The 16,332-nt window shown below is 43.9% G+C and overlaps 2 protein-coding genes across 3 annotated transcripts; both read right to left on the reverse strand.

Moving 5' to 3' along the window:
* Positions 1-2,334: 2,334 nt before the first annotated feature.
* On the reverse strand, positions 2,335-10,135 carry Tmem230 (transmembrane protein 230). 2 transcript variants are annotated; one of them, XM_075962252.1, is made up of 5 exons: positions 9,901-10,135; positions 8,698-8,796; positions 8,084-8,202; positions 6,178-6,300; positions 2,335-3,343 (listed from the first exon to the last, which is right to left on the reverse strand). In XM_075962252.1, exons 3-5 carry the CDS (start codon positions 8,180-8,182, stop codon positions 3,203-3,205), a joined length of 363 nt encoding a protein of 120 aa, XP_075818367.1. In that variant the 5' UTR covers positions 8,183-8,202; positions 8,698-8,796; positions 9,901-10,135; the 3' UTR covers positions 2,335-3,202. The 2 variants fall into 2 exon arrangements, with proteins under 2 accessions (XP_075818367.1, XP_075818366.1); XM_075962251.1 differs by lacking the exon at positions 8,698-8,796 and having other exon boundaries at positions 9,901-10,131.
* Positions 10,136-11,491: 1,356 nt separating this feature from the next.
* Pcna (proliferating cell nuclear antigen) lies at positions 11,492-15,413 on the reverse strand. The gene is made up of 6 exons (XM_075962253.1): positions 15,048-15,413; positions 14,153-14,250; positions 13,823-13,890; positions 13,315-13,509; positions 11,950-12,073; positions 11,492-11,869 (listed from the first exon to the last, which is right to left on the reverse strand). The coding sequence occupies exons 1-6, from the start codon at positions 15,266-15,268 to the stop codon at positions 11,790-11,792; spliced, it is 786 nt and encodes a 261-aa protein (XP_075818368.1). The 5' UTR covers positions 15,269-15,413; the 3' UTR covers positions 11,492-11,789.
* Between the last annotated feature and the right edge of the window lie 919 nt (positions 15,414-16,332).

Here is a 16,332-nt window from a genome sequence, read left to right on the forward strand (position 1 = left end):
ATTTCCTTTTTAAAAGAAATCAAACGTAACGTCACATAACTCTTTTTAAACAAAATGCAAGCCAACAAGTGACCATTAGTTTGCCACCTCTGTCCCTCAGGACCACCCATCTTTTCTTGGTGTACCTCCAGGAAGAACGGAAGCGGCAATTCGTATCTGATATACTGGCCACGGGTGGCACTTGACACCACAGTAGCAATGCTTGGGTCTGGTCTTCACCACACGCAGCACACCAGGAGTAACTGAGGCAGTGTCTCCTTTGTGTTTCCTGGGAAGTGTAATAGTGGTCACAGTGACTTGTGCCATCTAGTCTAGTCAACAGCCCAAGAAGGCAGGCTGCTTTCTGCCTTTGGGCAAACGCTCGTTTGATAAACGGCCTTGGTCTCCACTGCTCCTGCTGTAAGGACTGTGCACAAAGTCTCAGCAAACAGTTTAGGGAGGGGGCTGGAGAGATGGCTCAGTGGTTAAGAGCATTGCCTGCTCTTCCAAAGGTCCTGAGTTCAATTCCCAACAACCACATGGTGGCTTACAACCATCTGTAATGAGGTGCCCTCTTCTGGCCTGCAGACATACACACATACAGAATATTGTATACATAATAAATAAATAAATAAATAAATTAAAAAAAAACAGTTTAGGGAATGCTTACAAGGGGCTGGAGAGATGGCTCTGTGAATAGGAACGTGTAGCACTCTTCCAGAGGACCTGAGTTTGGTTCCCATGTTAGTAGCTTAATAACCTGTACTTCCAGCTCCAGGGGGTCTGGCCTTTGTGGGCACCCATACACGTGCCAAATTCTCATGCATATGCATTACGTTTTTTTTTTAAATCTTAAAAAAAAGTTTACCATCATTATGGAGATCTAGACCTTTTCTATAAAGCACCAAAGAATACAGTTATAGTCAATGCATCTAAGTCTGATTTTAGCTCAGTAAAGAGATATTTGTGTATCTCTTATTAATAAGGCCGGCCACTAAAATGAGATTATTAGTGTGACATGGGACATCAGAGAAGGGGTCTAGCTCCAGGCAGTAGTCTTAGGATGATCTGATCATGCACCTACACAGTATAGACTAGTCCACCTTTGACACAGTAAGAGGAGGGTGTGGCTGATGTATAAAGTGTTAGCAACAGTGAGGCCCCCAGACTGGGCATTGGGGGAAATGTGGCTGGGTTCCTTGGGTATATAAAACTGTGTGGAATAAAAAAGACAAAAAGGGATCCCAGAACCATATAACTGGGCCTGGTTTTGGTTTGTTTTCTTTGAGGCAGGATCTCACTATATAGCCTTGGATGTCTAAGTGAACCAACTTGGCTTTGAACTCAGAGATCTATCTGCCTCTGCCTCTAGAGTGCTGGAATTAAAGTGTGTGCCAACTAGCATGCCCACCAGGGGCATGTGTTTCTATGCTCACGACTGTCTGGAAAGTAACACAAGGAACTTATGTGGGCCACATGGAGATGAACCCAAACAGATCTTACCCTTGAATTCTATACCCTTCTATCATTTCTTATTCTTTGTAGCATCAACCCTATAATTTCCACCAAGATCTTTGGTACGGCTGAGCAGCCAGTTGTTTCCTTCTAAGTGTGTAAGTCTACTGGTGAGCTCTAGCCCCATGGCTCTGATGATACTATCCAAACACCGACTCTAACTAACATTTCTGCCTCCAGACAAACCCAATCCGACTTCCAGACAAACCCAATCCAACTTCCAGACATACAGCTCTGCAACTGTCTCCCTCTCCATAACTCTCCTTGGATGCTGAGTAGACATCTAGTTTCAACACATCCAAAAATTACCTTTTCCCCCAAACTCCCCTGTTCACAATCTTGCAAATCTTAGTTGATGACAGCCCAGACTTCTAGCTGTCCAGGTCCATAACCTCAGAGGAAAAAACTGATTGGAAAGCAGAGTCTGACTCATACAGCCAGTTACCCAAAAACAAAGGCACTCCTGGGTACTGGGATTAAATGCACCAAATCATTAGAATGCTTTTCTAAAACAGGCCTAAAGAAAATCATTTTAACTCCATAATTTGAATTATGACACTTTAGTATTTTTTTAAAATGTCACTTTTTGAAGCTGAAAACCAAATTTGACCTAATACATTAGCAGGGATCTTGGCCAAGTCTTATAATACTGAGCAGAATGATGTCATAATACCAGGTGCCAGCAGTAGGGTTATAAACTCCAAGCACACATATCTACAGTTTTACTAAGAAGCAGCCCAAGTCTCATCCTTAAAGACGAGTCACGTACCCTCTTGATCTATGAAATCAGGCTCACCTGAGTTTTGTGGAGGGTAACCTATGGAGAAACCAGAGGAAGTATTTTGGTTTTGTTTTTTTATTTCAGAGGTCTCACTTGGCAGCTCTGGTTGTCCTAAAACTCCACGATCAGGGCATATACCACCATATCCAGCGAAGCTTACATTATGAAAACCTGCTTTGCGGTTTAAAAATTCTAGGTTGCTGTCAGTTTTAAAAAAGTCTATTACAAACCGGGCGGTGGTCATGCACGCCTTTAATCCCAGCACTCGAGAGGCAGAGGCAGGCGGATCTCTGTGAGTTCGAGGCCAGCCTGGTCTACAAGAGCTAATTCCAGGACAGGAACCAAAAGCTACAGAGAAACCCTGTCTCGAAAAACAAAACAAAACAAAACAAAACAAAAAAGCCTATTATAGATGGACCACAGATATTTAGTCTTATCAGAATATGAAGTTTTTGAAGGTAGAGAGCATATAGGATGAGACAGATATTTTAATTTTACCATGATGTGCAGGTAGAGGAGAGTGTGAGGGGTAAGATAGATATTTTAAAAATAAATTACTTATAAGAAACTATACATAATACATTTTCCATATGCTACAAAAACTGACGACGAGGGCAAAAGGGAGGCTCACCCCAAGGGTAGCACTTTTCACTACCGAACAGTCTGCCTTCCCAGACAATTAGCCTCACAGTTCTGACATGATGCATACGCAGGTGGAAAAACTTGTCAAGCTGCGCTAGGGCCAGCAGATGAAAACAGCATGTCCTAATTAGCTAATTACAAAGCACGAACATTTTGGAAAAGGACTCAAACAATCCGGCCATTGTCTTGCACAACATCTGCAAACTGTAGACTTCCTCAGCCCTCAGCCATAGTTCCTGCCCCACTAAGTGGGTGCCTTGTCTCTTCAGAAGGCCGAGGTGACTGCTAGTCATCAAAGTCTGGAATGTCATCATAGGAGTAACCCCGGTAGCCTTTGGATGCGTAGTAGGCGATGCGCAAATGATAAAATCCGGGCAGGAACACCAAAATGCCAATGATGAGGACAGGAACAGCTCGGTCTGCCCCCTGGTGGCAGAAGGAAAATATTATTACCACACAAGTTACACCTTCGTATCTCTTCCTGCTGATCATAAATTGTCACCCCCTTTTCTCTTATCTGTGTTGGGGATTGAATTAAGACCCTTGGGCATGTTAGGCAAGCACTACACTCCCAATTTCCTTTTGATTACAAATTAACCAACAAATTCAAAATTATAAAAAATAAAAACTATTTTTAAGTTTAAGGCTTATTTCCTTCTGCGGTTCCAAACTCTGTGTGCATGTGTATGAGCAGGCGAGCGCACACCTGTGTGTTTAGTGGGTATATACTATCTGCGTCTACAAGTGCACACGTACGCACGTGTGCCAGGGGTTAACCTCAAGCAACTTCCTCAAGGCTCTTCTTTTTCTTTTTGGTTTTTTTGGACAGGGTTTCTCAGTGTAGCTTTGGAGCTGTCCTGGAACTCACTCTGTAGACCAGGCTGGCCTTGAACTCACAGAGATCCACCTGCCTCTATCTCCCTAGTGCTGGGATTAAAAGCATGAACCACCACTGATGGAGGAAGGTCATTGGTTAAATAAAAAGAAACTGCTTGGTCCTCATTGGTTAGAAGATAGGTGGGAGGAGTAAACAGAACAGAACGCTGGGAGGAAGAAGAAGTGAGGTCAGACTCCACAGCTCTGCTCTCGGGAGCAGACACCTCAGAGAGAGACACCATGCTCCCGGCTCCTGGGCAGAGGCACGCGATGAAGCAAGCCGCCAGGTCAGACATGCTGAATCTTTCCCGGTAAGACCGGTGCTCACAGATTATTAGAGATGGGTTGATCGGGATATCAGAATTAGCCAGTAAGGGATAGAGCTAAAGGGCCAAGCAGTGATTAAAAGAATACAGTGTCCGTGTAATTATTTCGGGGCATAAGCTAGCCGAGCAGGCGGCTGGGGTGTTGGGGACGCAGCCCAGCCACCCCTATTACTACACACCACCACCAGCTTTTTGTTTTGTTTTGTTTGTTTTTCGAGACAGGGTTTCTCTGTAGTTTTGGAGCCTGTCCTGGAATTAGCTCAGACTCACAAAGATCCACCTGCCTCTGCCTCCTGAGTGCTGGGATTAAAGGCATGCTCCACCACTGCCTTGTTTTTCTTTTTTAAAAAGATGAAGGTTGCTTTCTTACAAACCACCACATTCCACTACTTGGTCCCCATAGACTTGTTGCCATATCATAATGCGAAATGTACTAGTCCAACTTCAAAAGTCCCAACAGTCTTTCCCAGTCTCAACAGTCTAAAAGCCTACCAGCTCTTCTGAGATCGACAATCGTGAACTCTACCATCCCTTGGAACCGTGAGTCCTGAACTACATGCTTTCTTTTATAAGTTACCTTGGTCATGGTGTCTTATCACAGCAATTAAAAATATCTAGGGCGGGGCTGGAGAGATGGCTCAGAGGTTAAGAGCACTGATTGCTCTTCCAGAGGTCCTGAGTTCAATTCCCAGCAACCACATGGTGGCTCACAACCATCTATAATGAGATCCGGTTCCCTCTTCTGGCATACAAACATACATGGAAGGAATGTTGTATACATAATAAATAAATAAATCTTAAAAAAAATATCTAGGGCATGTATTTTGCTTGTATGTATGTATGTCTGCACCACAAGTGTGCCTAATCCCAAGAGGCCAGTGGATGTTCTAGAATTGGTGTTATAGCAGCCACGTGGGTACTGGGAATTGAACCCTGTCTCCTGGGAAAACAGCCAGTGCTTTTAACCACAGAGCTATCCCTTCAGCCCCAAGATTTATTTTTAATTATGTTTCACATTTATTTTCAATTAAGTTACTAAGAGTAGTCGGTGGAAGTGGTCAGAAGTTTCAAGTCCCCCTGGAGCTAGACTTACAGGCAGTTTTGGCCAGCCAGCTCTGGGGATATGCCACATCCACCCTGCAGTGCTGGGTGACAGAAGCATGCCAAGACATCTATGTGGCTTTTTATCTGAGGGCTATGAACCATAACTCAGAGCCTGAAGCACTTTCTTGATGAGCAACTTCCCTATCACTTTTTAAAGTTGTAAACACAGCACTCTTTGTCCTCTGATACTACTGATATTAATAATATTAAATAAGCTGCACACACCTCTAATCCTAGCACCCTGGAGGCACAGGTAGGAGGATCTCTAAGTTCAAAGACAGCCTGGTTTACACAGTGAGTTCTAGGTCAGCTAGAGCTGTGTAGAAAAACCCTGTCTTAAAACAAAAACAAAACAAAAATACCCCAACTCTTGCTTAAGCTATAATGGCATGTAACAGTCCCTGAAATGCATGTCCTACAATTTTACTTAACTGTCATCTGAGCAACTGGATGATGCTTAATTTTTGCTTTTTGAATTATAAAACACCAGTAGGGACTGCACCTTTTTTCTAGGGTATGAAAGAATGGACCTGCACCGTGATCAGAATACCTGTTTAGGATAACTTAAGACACAGAGTACATAACATAACCCAAGGGAAAGAACTGCCAAGAACCGCTTAGGCTTTGAACACTGAAACTCAACAGGACTCTGACCAAACCAATGGAGAAAGGAACCCAATTACAAAGTCCGGTGGCCACACTCTTACACAGACTCCCTGCCTCTCCCCAGACACTGCTGCAACACTCCAATGCATACTACTCTAGCTACAGCCTTGTACCAGTCTGGAAGCCTGAAGCCAGGCACAGATGTGTTATTCTAAACTCTATGAGAAGCTGTACCTTATAGGAATTATGGAAACATTTGCTTAAAGGGGAAAGGAAACCACGCCTTATTTTAGAAGAATTGAATCTAGAGCATAGACCCATGGCAGTCTCACACGCCTGTTAGCTTACCCCTTTGCTGATGTAGCCGGAAAGCAGGAGAGAGCCTATGATTATGAGGAAGGTGCCAATCAAAAACAGCACGGTGGCTAGAGCGATGGCCTTATAAGGGATCTTAGGAGGGCTTTTCTTAAACTGGAAGAGAGAAATAAAAACAATAAACAAAAATGTCAAAGAACATTATGAAAATACCAGGCCCAATGTACTTTAAAGTAGAGAGGGTAACTAAGAAGCCAAGTGGATACTTCAAGTATCTTAAGTATGTCCTAAGTCAGTCTTACGTCAGTGCAACAAAGCAGGGACATGAGTAGATGATGCTCCTGGCATTCTAAACCCCTCATTACAACCAAGAAAGCCCTTTAAAGCTACTGCCACCTAGCTGTGTTACTAAGTACATGTGCACGGAAGCTTATACTAACCTGTGGGGATTTCAGAGTGAGCACCATGCTCTGCAGAGTGAAAAGGTGACTTCTGCAACTGAAGGTAACTTAGCATGCAGTCAGGCAAAAGTTTAGAAATAGAATTTCAACTTTCCTTTTTTTTTTTTTTTAAAAAAAAAAGATTCACTTTTTAAAAATTGTGTGGAGGTATGCACATGCGAGTGCAGATGCCTGTGCAAGTCAAAGGAACTGGATCCTCCAAGAGCTGTAGTTCAGGCAGTGTAAGCCACTGGACATGAATGGTGGGAACCAAACCAGAGTTCTCTGCAAGAAGAGTACTTGTAGACAGGAGAGATGGCTCCAGGGTCAAAGCATTTGCCTTCCAGATGACCTGAGTTCAATTCCCAGCACCCACATGGTGACTCACAACTCCAGGTCCAGATGACACCACACCCTCTTCTGGCCTCTTTGAGTACTGTATATCCATGGTACACTGACAGGGGTTTGGTTCCTAGCACCCGCATGGCGGCTCATAACCTGTAACTCTAGTTCCCAGAGATCCAATGCTTTCTTTTGGCTGTCTTTGGGCACCAGGCACACACATGGTGCACATGAAAGCAAAACACTCCTACACATTAAACATAAATATAAAATATTAAGAACACTAGAAGACTATGTGCTCTTTAACTGCTGAGCCACCTCTCTGGCCCAAATTTCAGCTTTCTCAAAGCACTACATTCTGAGTAAATTCAGGTCAAGATCAGAAACAGATTGTGGCTAACATACAGCATGAACACATAAGAAAATGTCACAACGAACCCCATTATTATGTACAAATAATATATGCCACTAAAAACATTTCTAAAAAGGTTTAGAGGCAAACCTTCTAAGATTTGGCTCATTTCTGAATCTGATGTTAAGTGTTTGGAAGCACACCAGAGCTATTCTTACCTTTCTTCAAATAAGTCCAAAGAGTAATTGATTTATTTACATGTAAAAGAATGGATTCCTTCTTGCTACTTCACCCTTGGCTCAAACTTCACCCTGAATAAACTGATAATGACCTTAGTTTACTCAGAATGCAGCGCTTTGAGAAAGCTGAAATTTGGGCCAAAGAGGTAGCTCAGCAGTTAACAGCACATACTGTTCTGGTGTTTTTAATATGAATACTAGAATATTCTATCCTAAGGGAAAGAGGGGAAAAGGAGATGCTATCCTACTTGAGGTCAGGAGAAGACACAAACTTATTTACTGGCTGTCTGCCATAAAGAGTATCTGTAACTAACTGCATCCCATGACATCAGGAAAGAAGATACTTTCTGGATAACAGCATAAAGGTTGTAGCTACATGGCTTTAGCACTTCAAGTGAAACTGGAAATGGGTAACTCTGTAACGGTTTAAAATGGCCCTGCCAAGACCCCTTCTCCAAGCTGGGGCTGGAAGGGTCTTAGAAATAAGCTTGCTTTTTGCTAATCCCGATAACAGATACACAGCTACATGATTTATTTGTTGGTTGGTTTATTTCCAATTGTGTTACCTGAAGGTCAATGTAGCCATCGTCTGTGCTGGCAAGTCTTGAATATTTTACTTTACTACTGGGGATTCCAGTCGCCAGGTTGGTACGGGATGGCATCATAACACGGTGGCACAGCTAGTCTGGAAGGAAAGACTGTTACTGCCATAGGAATAATAGTGCATGACGGGCAAGGGCATCAGGTACTGTGCACTGGAGTTCTGCAATGCCATGTTCTATATCACATACATGGCAACTTAGGCTGCACTGCCCTTACAACGACTGATACCTCTTGGACACGCTAAGCACACTTCCTCTATGTATCTGGCTTGTCTTCACGGAATGACATCGAATAATGCATTCCACGTAGCATCAGACCCTGTTACCTTGCCACCAATATTTCTTCACAAGTCACACAGAGGTGAGTGAAGACTTGAACTCACATTTTCAACTCCTCCCTTGCAGTACTGCCTGCCCTTTAACTTTCCTCAGGCTCTTATTTTCAAGTTAACCTTTTGTTTGCCATGAGGGGAGGATAAGCAATGGTACACACTCACATCTTCGCTTTGTCTACTCTAGATGTGATACCATCCTAAGAGCAAGTGATCTGAAAAATCTCATCAACGTGGGTAACTTACTGGCTATCAATACCACACCAGAAACTTCAGAGCCACCTGCCTCTCTGCTCCCATCCCAAGCATGAAACAAGTGATTTTACTTCCCACATCATGCAGCTCCTGAAAAAATGGATTTAAAAAATCTGTTTTACTCAAACTATTCAAATCAGACAGCAGTAACAAAATCATAACTACTGTATTATTTGAGAGTAGGGAAGGTTTAAAAACAATGTTTAAATTTTAAAAAATTTAAAATTTGAGCTCTTACTGCAGTAGGTGACTAATAACCAGCTCCTTGGGAGGACAGGTGTGAATTATGAAGTTGGAGGACAGTCTGGGCTGCATAGTGAGACCATATGCTCTCCCCTACCATGACGGAAATTTGCAGATTCTTTACAAAGTCATAAAATTATGTAAACAAAATGGTATTTTAATTGCAAAAGTAATTGTAAAAGCTTATATCATTAAGAAGAAAACTAAGCTGGGCGGTGGTGGCTCACAGCTTTAATTCCAGCACTCAGGAGGCAGAGGCAGGCAGATCTCTGTGAGTTGGAGGTCAGCTTGGTCTACAGAGCGAGTTCCAGGGCAGGCTCCAAAGCTACACAGAGAAACCCTGTCTTGAAAAACAAAACACACAAAGAAGAAAACTAAGTATTTCGAAAGCCAGGCCTTCACTGGTGTGGTATTTTGCACATCATCTCCATAAAGGCATGTGGTATTCATTTGATCTTGGTGAGGTGTCAGACACTGCTATTACAGTCGAGCTAAAGTAACTAGCATGCAAAAACTGGTGCCAAATGTTTCTGCCTTTTTGTTAATTACAGTCTAGCTCAAAGCCGAGTATTAAAAAGCGGCAACGTGTTTCTAAAATTGTTAGATCAAGTTGCGTTAAGTACCAAGATTTTTGGGTTTTCATCCAATAACATGCTTAATTCCTTAAACCTGAAAAGCCAAGCTACCAATAAGCGAGTTTTGAGGCAATAAACCACGCCTGATTTGTAGTACATGCTACAAAGTTACGTGCTTTGTCATTATAAACTTGCATCAAAACAAAAATGTTGGCGGAGTATGACGGGAAAGGAAGATCTGTGCTTTTTTTAGCCCAGGATTCTAGAAGGGAGTTATCACATCCTAAATAACAATTCTAAAAACTACCAGCCCAAGTTTCTGCTATGCTTTTACCGGTTCCACCGCAACTTCGCCACCCCCCACACCCCCAAGCACCTGCGCGTGGCGCTGTGGGCAGCTTCCCGCCGGCCTCCGCCACCCACGGTCAGGACCCACGCGAACTTAGCACTGACAAAACTGGCTCCCGGGAGCAGCCTCGGTGGCGGGGCGAGGCCTCGCGGATGGCTTCCGGGAGCGCGCTCCCGCCCCCTATCCGCTAGGCGCTCTAGCACCGCTTGCCCAACAGCCAACGGCGGTCAGAGAGCCAGCCCACCGGAAGAGGTGGACGAACAGGCGCCCCGGAAGTGGCGCCACCAGGAAGCCACGTCATCACACCCAGCGGCGCAAGGTGGCAGTGTTTCTCCACGTAGCGTTGGCTGTGCTAGGACTCCCTACGTTAACCAGGCCGGCCTTGAATTCGGAGTTCCCCTTGCTTCTGCCTCCGGAGTGTTGGGAATACCCAGCGGGCCAGCAGTTTGGTCTTGTGCTGGTGACCCTGGCCTGCCACCTCCATATGGTGGGTGGGCACATACCTAGATAGAGCCCTTCCTACTGGGACGGAACCCACAGCAAGGTTGTTCATGTGGTCCCAGCTGACTCATCATGCCCAAGTCTGTGCATAGCTGAGCCCCCGGGATCCGGAGGGGTGGGCAAAGAACTGACCAGGAATCTTCCCCTACCCTATTCAGCCTTTCCCCAAATCCAGTCTGTACCCACTGTTGTTTTTAGCCCCAAATTCTTCTGCTTGTTTCTGTAACCCCACCCATGTTAAGAGTTCTAACTATCCTCATGGAGCAGTGACCAGACTTCATTAAGCATGCCCATCACCCCAGAGTTCTGTAAGTGGGGTGTTGTTTGCAGCCAATTAATTTCCTTCTCTGTGAATTGGCACAAAACTTTGAATAGTAATAGCTACTGGGTATGAGCTCTGATTACCTAGAATTAGCAAAGCAAATGGCCAAACACAAAGTACATTGGGAAAACTAATTTGAGAACTGGAGATAGCTCAAGTGTGGCCCTCCCATAAACCCAGACAAGACTTGCTCTGCAAGCCCTGGGTTTTCCACATGCATGCCCACATAAAAATTAGAGCGGGATGGTGGGGTAACTTGGATGATCAGTACTGAGTGAAGGCACTTGTCTCCAAGCCTGAAGAACTGCACCTAACCCTGGAAACCACATGGTAGTGGGTGTACCAATGCCTATAAATTGTCTCTGCACTCTACATGTGAGCCTCCACACATACACAGTAAATACAAAACATTCAAGTACTCTTTAGTATGTAGTATGTCATGACTTTTCTTCAAACCCACACAGCCTTTTAAATCCTTCTTGCTTAGATATCCACAAGATTCAAATTAGGCCTTCGAGATGGGGGTCTATGTAGTCCTGGCCAGCCCAGGAAGCGATCCACCTGCCCTTGCCTCTTGTGCTGGGATCAAAGTATTTTAAAAGCTCAACCTCAGACAAGACTACTCATATTAGAAAATATCTTATATAACCTAATCACAGACTAAGGCTAAACATCTATTGTCACCTCCATGATGCATTTAACTCCAGGCTGCTTTAAAATGGGAAAAAAACAAAAAGCCATTACATAAAAGGGTAACTTCCACTGAGTTCAGAAGTCATGCTTCAAGACACTGTCGACTTTTGAAATTCAGTTAACTTTATTTAAATTGAAAAACATTTCCTGAAACTGTATTTAGCATCTAGATCATTTATAAAAATCACCAGTATTTCTAATGTAAAAAGTTTATGTAAAAAGAACCAGTTTTTACTTTGGAGTTTATTCTTTAAACAAATTGTGAAGAGAAAGAAAAAGTAGGTTATTTACAGAAGATATCTACATATGTACTCAGGTACAAACTCGGTGACAGAAAGACTTTAAAACATGCTGGCATGTCAGAAGCAGTTCTCAAAGTTTTCTCAGATTCTAGCAATGCCTAAGATCCTTCTTCATCTTCGATCTTGGGAGCCAAATAATATTTTAAGTGTCCCATGTCAGAAATTTTGTATTCTACAACTGAAAGACAGGAAAAGTTAATTACTGAGGAGTATTAAATACCACACTTTACAAAACAATGCTCAAAGTTAATATCTTACCAAGAGGTACATCTGCAGACATACTGAGTGTTACCGTAGGAGACAGTGGTGTGGCTTTTGTGAAAAAGTTCAGATACCTCAGTGCAAAAGTTAGGTGAACCGGCTCATTCATGTCTATGGTTACCTAGGAGAAAACAGGCTCACTATAGACAACATCAAGAAACTTAGATTAATTCATAATACACAGCACAAAGCAACACCTTTAGTTACCACTTTGGAAGGTTTCTTATGAAAACTTAGAGGAGACTTAGGAAAAGAAACGTATTTAGCTTGTTTCTCCTGTAGAACTGTACCCCAAGCAAGCAAAACAAAGGCAGCTTATCCAGGCAAACACTAATCTCGTCTAAAGAGACTAGTATGAGTACAAGCAAAGTTCTGGGTTGAATGCTGACACTCAACTCCCACCCCAAAAAGTAACCCGGGCTGGAGAGCTGGCTTAGGGGTTAATACTCAATGTTTTTCCAGAAGACCTAAGTTTGGTTCCCAGCATCCACATCCAGTAGCTCATAACCAAATCCAATCACTCCAGACCCAACGGATCTGACACCCTTTTCTGACCTCAGGGGCTCACACTGACACACAACCATGTCTAAAAACAAGAAAGACCAACAGATTGAATGCAGGCTAAGGGACATGTTGACCAATTTCCATTGCATCAGCATCAATTTTATTCAAGTCTAACTCAAACTAATGAAGTAAGAACATGTGAATACTGAAAAATTCCTTAATTTCTTTTCTTGTAGTAATGCTATACATCAAACAAAATACTTAGGAATTAAATGTGTTGAGATCTGAGGTTGACAGGGAAGCAGAAATAATTCAGCACAGACTGTATGTATATATAGTACATATATATATATATATATAGCCTAATTCTTATACATTTATTTTAAATTCATGCAGAGGACAAGTTGATACTTGTGCCAAACATTCTGGAATTTCACCATATTTAGCCCTAAAATAATTTAGTTCAGACTTCTGTCTGCAATCCTGTTGCCTGTGCCTCAGTCTAAGTTGACACTCAACTCTGCTCAGCCTGCTTCTGCACCACTGAATGGGCTAGCACATGAACCTCCAACTCATAAGCTACTACTAAAAGAACTACATGATCCCAACAGACTTTCACAGCCCCAACCATTTTCTTCTGTTCACATGCTAACCCTCACATATTTGTCAGTCACTTCTAGGAAGCAAAACGTTGGACACCTAGTTTTCCAATCCCATCTGTGACAACACACGGAGTTCAAAGACAGCCTGGCCTACCCAGACTCCATCTCAGAAAAGCTAGGGTTGGAGAGCTGGCTCAACAGGTAAGCTTGTATTTCCCTTTCAGACATTAATTATACAACAACTCTTGCTACTTACAGCTTCCTCCTCTTTATCAACGTTACTTGTTTGTGACAACTTAATGTGTCCATTTCCAAGCTCTCCACTTGCAGAAAACGTCACCCCGTTCTTTGCACAGGCTATTACCACAGCATCTCCAATATGGCTAAGGTCTCGGCATATGCGTGCAAATTCACCAGAAGGCATCTTCACTACACAGCTGTACTCCTGTTCCTGTAAATCCCGAAGTTAAAGGTCAGTAATGACAAGCGTGAAGACTGCTTTACTCTAATTTTAGACTTGCAGAGCTTAGTGAAATTGTGCCATTCATTCCAAATCCCACAATCCCACTGTGGAACATGCAGCAGCTGCTATCACAGCTTGGGAAAATACACTATCAAAAACAAGATACTCTGCCAGCACCCAGGAGGCAGAGGCAGACAGATCTCTGTTGAGTTCGAGGCCATCTAGTCTACAGAGTGAGTTCCAGAACAGCCGGGGCTACAGAGAGAAACCCTGTCTTGAAAAACCAAAACAAGATACTCACAGGGATTCCAAGTTGCTCAACATCTAAGTCCATTAACTTCATTTCATAGTCTGAAACTTTCTCTTGATCTAACAAAGAAAAGCAAATGTTACTGAAGCACATGTTTACAACTATGATGTAAAATTTATAACCATAATAATTCTGATGTTTAGTGTCGAGAACATCATACTTTGTTTTACTTTCTCTTGATCTAACAAAGAAAAGCAAATGTTACTGAAGCACACGTTTACAACTATGATGTAAAATTTATAACCATAATAATTCTGATGTTTAGTGTAGAGAACATCATACTTTGTTTTCTGTAACTGAGTATTAAAGGTGTTAACTTACTTGGTGCTTCAAATACAAGCGCTAAGGTGTCAGCGTTATCTTCAGCCCTCAGTGTAATTATGTCTTCATTGCCAGCACATTTTAGTATTTTGGACATGCTACAAAACAAGACACAAGGCTTATCAACATGGGCTCAACAGCTACGTTCTTAAAGGCAATTTCAAGATATTACCATTTCACACCCACACCGATGGAGGAACAGTTAAACAGGCTACTCCAAATACCCTCGGAGTGAAGTAAACTATTGGGAGTTGTGACTCTTAAAACCCACTAAATGGCAATATGCGAGGAAACATTTTTTGAGCAATGTGTCCTTGTCTTCCAGTGTCCTAGGAGAGTGTGCCCTATCACGTCTGACCTTTTCATAAGTCTTTAAAGAATGTAAAGAAGTGATACTAATTCATGTATCTGTAGCAAAATTAAGTCACACATAGCCATTGAATACGCGCTAATCCAAGGAGCCGAAGCAAAGCTAAAAACTAAGACTGGCAAATTTTCCCACAAATGATGCGCAGTAAAATTTCGGAATCCAAGACCAGAAACTGTCTATTGTCTCTCTAGGTGGACATTTTCACTAGCACACGTTTAGTAGGCAGCTAAAATTAGCCAGGATCAGGTTGTGCCACTAAAAAGCTGCTGGCATTTAATGAGCAGATCTCTGAAGCGGGCATTTTCCCGCCAGCACCCGTTTTGTGGCTTTGGCGGGGAAACAGCGGGTTCGCGCGGCCGTCAGCGCGGGCTTTTCAGAACGCGCGCTTTGCTGGGCTCCGCCCCCCGGTTCCACAAGCCAATCAGAAGGCGCGGATTACCACGCCAGCCAATGAGAGCATGAGGCCGGAGCCCCGCCAAGAGCCGAGGCGGGAGGGCTAGGGCCCAGCTCCCGCCACCCGCTCACCTGGTGAGGTTCACGCCCATGGCCAGGTTGCGGTCGCAGCGGTACGTGTCGAAGCCTTCGGAGCGTAGAGTGAGCTGCACCAAGGAGACGTGCGACGAGTCCATGCTCTGCAGGTTCACGCCGCCCGAGCTGATGTCCCAGCAGGCCTCGTTGATGAGGTCTTTGAGAGCCTCCAACACCTTCTTCAGGATGGAACCCTGGACCAGGCGAGCCTCGAACATCGTGGCGGAGTCGCGACAACTAGATGCTAGCTAGACACTGACGGAAGTGAGGTCTGGCCGCCGAGCTCTCCCGGTTCGCGATGTAGAAGTGGCAGCGAAGACCCAGAGGGAACGACTGGAGCCCGCTGCGCCCGCAACCGTTTAATGCTGCCGCATCCTATGCGCGCGCTCTTCCCGTGCTCGAGGGTCACGACGTCACCGCGCTGCTCCACCCACCTCCCCTTCCGGACCAATCGTATCTGTGGGTCGCGCAAGGCCCGCCCAGTCGCGCACGCGGAGGCGGGGCTGCGGCGTACGAGCGTGGGTGTCGTGGGGCATCATGGGATCCGCATAAAATGTCGTCAAGGCCCTGCTTTGTGGCGTAGGCTTGGTTGCTTTTTCTTTCCTGGGATGTTTCCGCGCCACTGAAATAAAAGTCACGTACGAAACGAGCTATGCGCGGCGGCCCGCCTGAAGCCGAAGACTATACCTACATCAAACACTACAAAGCGCGTTCCTTTTGCTACTACGTAAACGAAAACGCTGCAAAATATCGAGTAATAAAGAGGCCACCGTATCTTAACCCCGATTTCATAACACTTCACTGTGTGCGTCGCTCGGAACTTTTCTCTCTATAGATTAAAGAATACCTTCTTACCTTGAACACTTCTGCAAAGAACCACAAAGTATCACTATCTCTCAGATATATAACCCACAGGTGCCACCTACTTGATTAGTTTGTTGTAGTGCCCGTTTCTCGTATTTTCCTAACTGTAGGTGTTATTAGTGCTTTCATCTTAATTTGAGACTGGAGATGAACCCAGCCTGAACCTTATCTAAGCCGGGGATGAACCCAAGGTCTTGACAAATCTCTTTGAGCTAGACGCTAAGCACCAATAATCTCATTTTAAAATCTGTTCCCATTCGGGAAAACGTCAGCTATTACAGGTTGAGCGTCTTTCACTGTTCCTGGGCTCTGCATTTTGTTCTACTGAAATTTCTTTTTCCTATTGATTATAAGGGTGAGGAAAACTGAATGCAGGTCACAGGCACCAGCTACAAACGGATATAAAGCTAATTGTTTT

The sequence above is a fragment of the Microtus pennsylvanicus genome, chromosome 2 (genome assembly GCF_037038515.1).
Source record: "Microtus pennsylvanicus isolate mMicPen1 chromosome 2, mMicPen1.hap1, whole genome shotgun sequence".
Classification (NCBI taxonomy): Eukaryota; Metazoa; Chordata; class Mammalia; order Rodentia; family Cricetidae; genus Microtus; species Microtus pennsylvanicus.

What these genes read in the sequence shown, in the direction of transcription:
- Tmem230 (XM_075962252.1), bottom strand. Translation starts at nt 8,182, where the DNA reads ATGATGCCATCCCGTACCAACCTGGCGACTGGAATCCCCAGTAGTAAA. An exon ending in ATGGCTACATTGACCTTCAG is followed by an intron (nt 6,301 to 8,083) that starts GTAACACAATTG and finishes TCTCTCTTCCAG; the next exon opens with TTTAAGAAAAGCCCTCCTAA. An exon ending in CCGGCTACATCAGCAAAGGG is followed by an intron (nt 3,344 to 6,177) that starts GTAAGCTAACAG and finishes TTCTGCCACCAG; the next exon opens with GGGGCAGACCGAGCTGTTCC.
- Pcna (XM_075962253.1), bottom strand. Translation starts at nt 15,268, where the DNA reads ATGTTCGAGGCTCGCCTGGTCCAGGGTTCCATCCTGAAGAAGGTGTTG. An exon ending in ATGGGCGTGAACCTCACCAG is followed by an intron (nt 14,251 to 15,047) that starts GTGAGCGGGTGG and finishes CTTGTTTTGTAG; the next exon opens with CATGTCCAAAATACTAAAAT. An exon ending in GCTTGTATTTGAAGCACCAA is followed by an intron (nt 13,891 to 14,152) that starts GTAAGTTAACAC and finishes TTTCTTTGTTAG; the next exon opens with ATCAAGAGAAAGTTTCAGAC.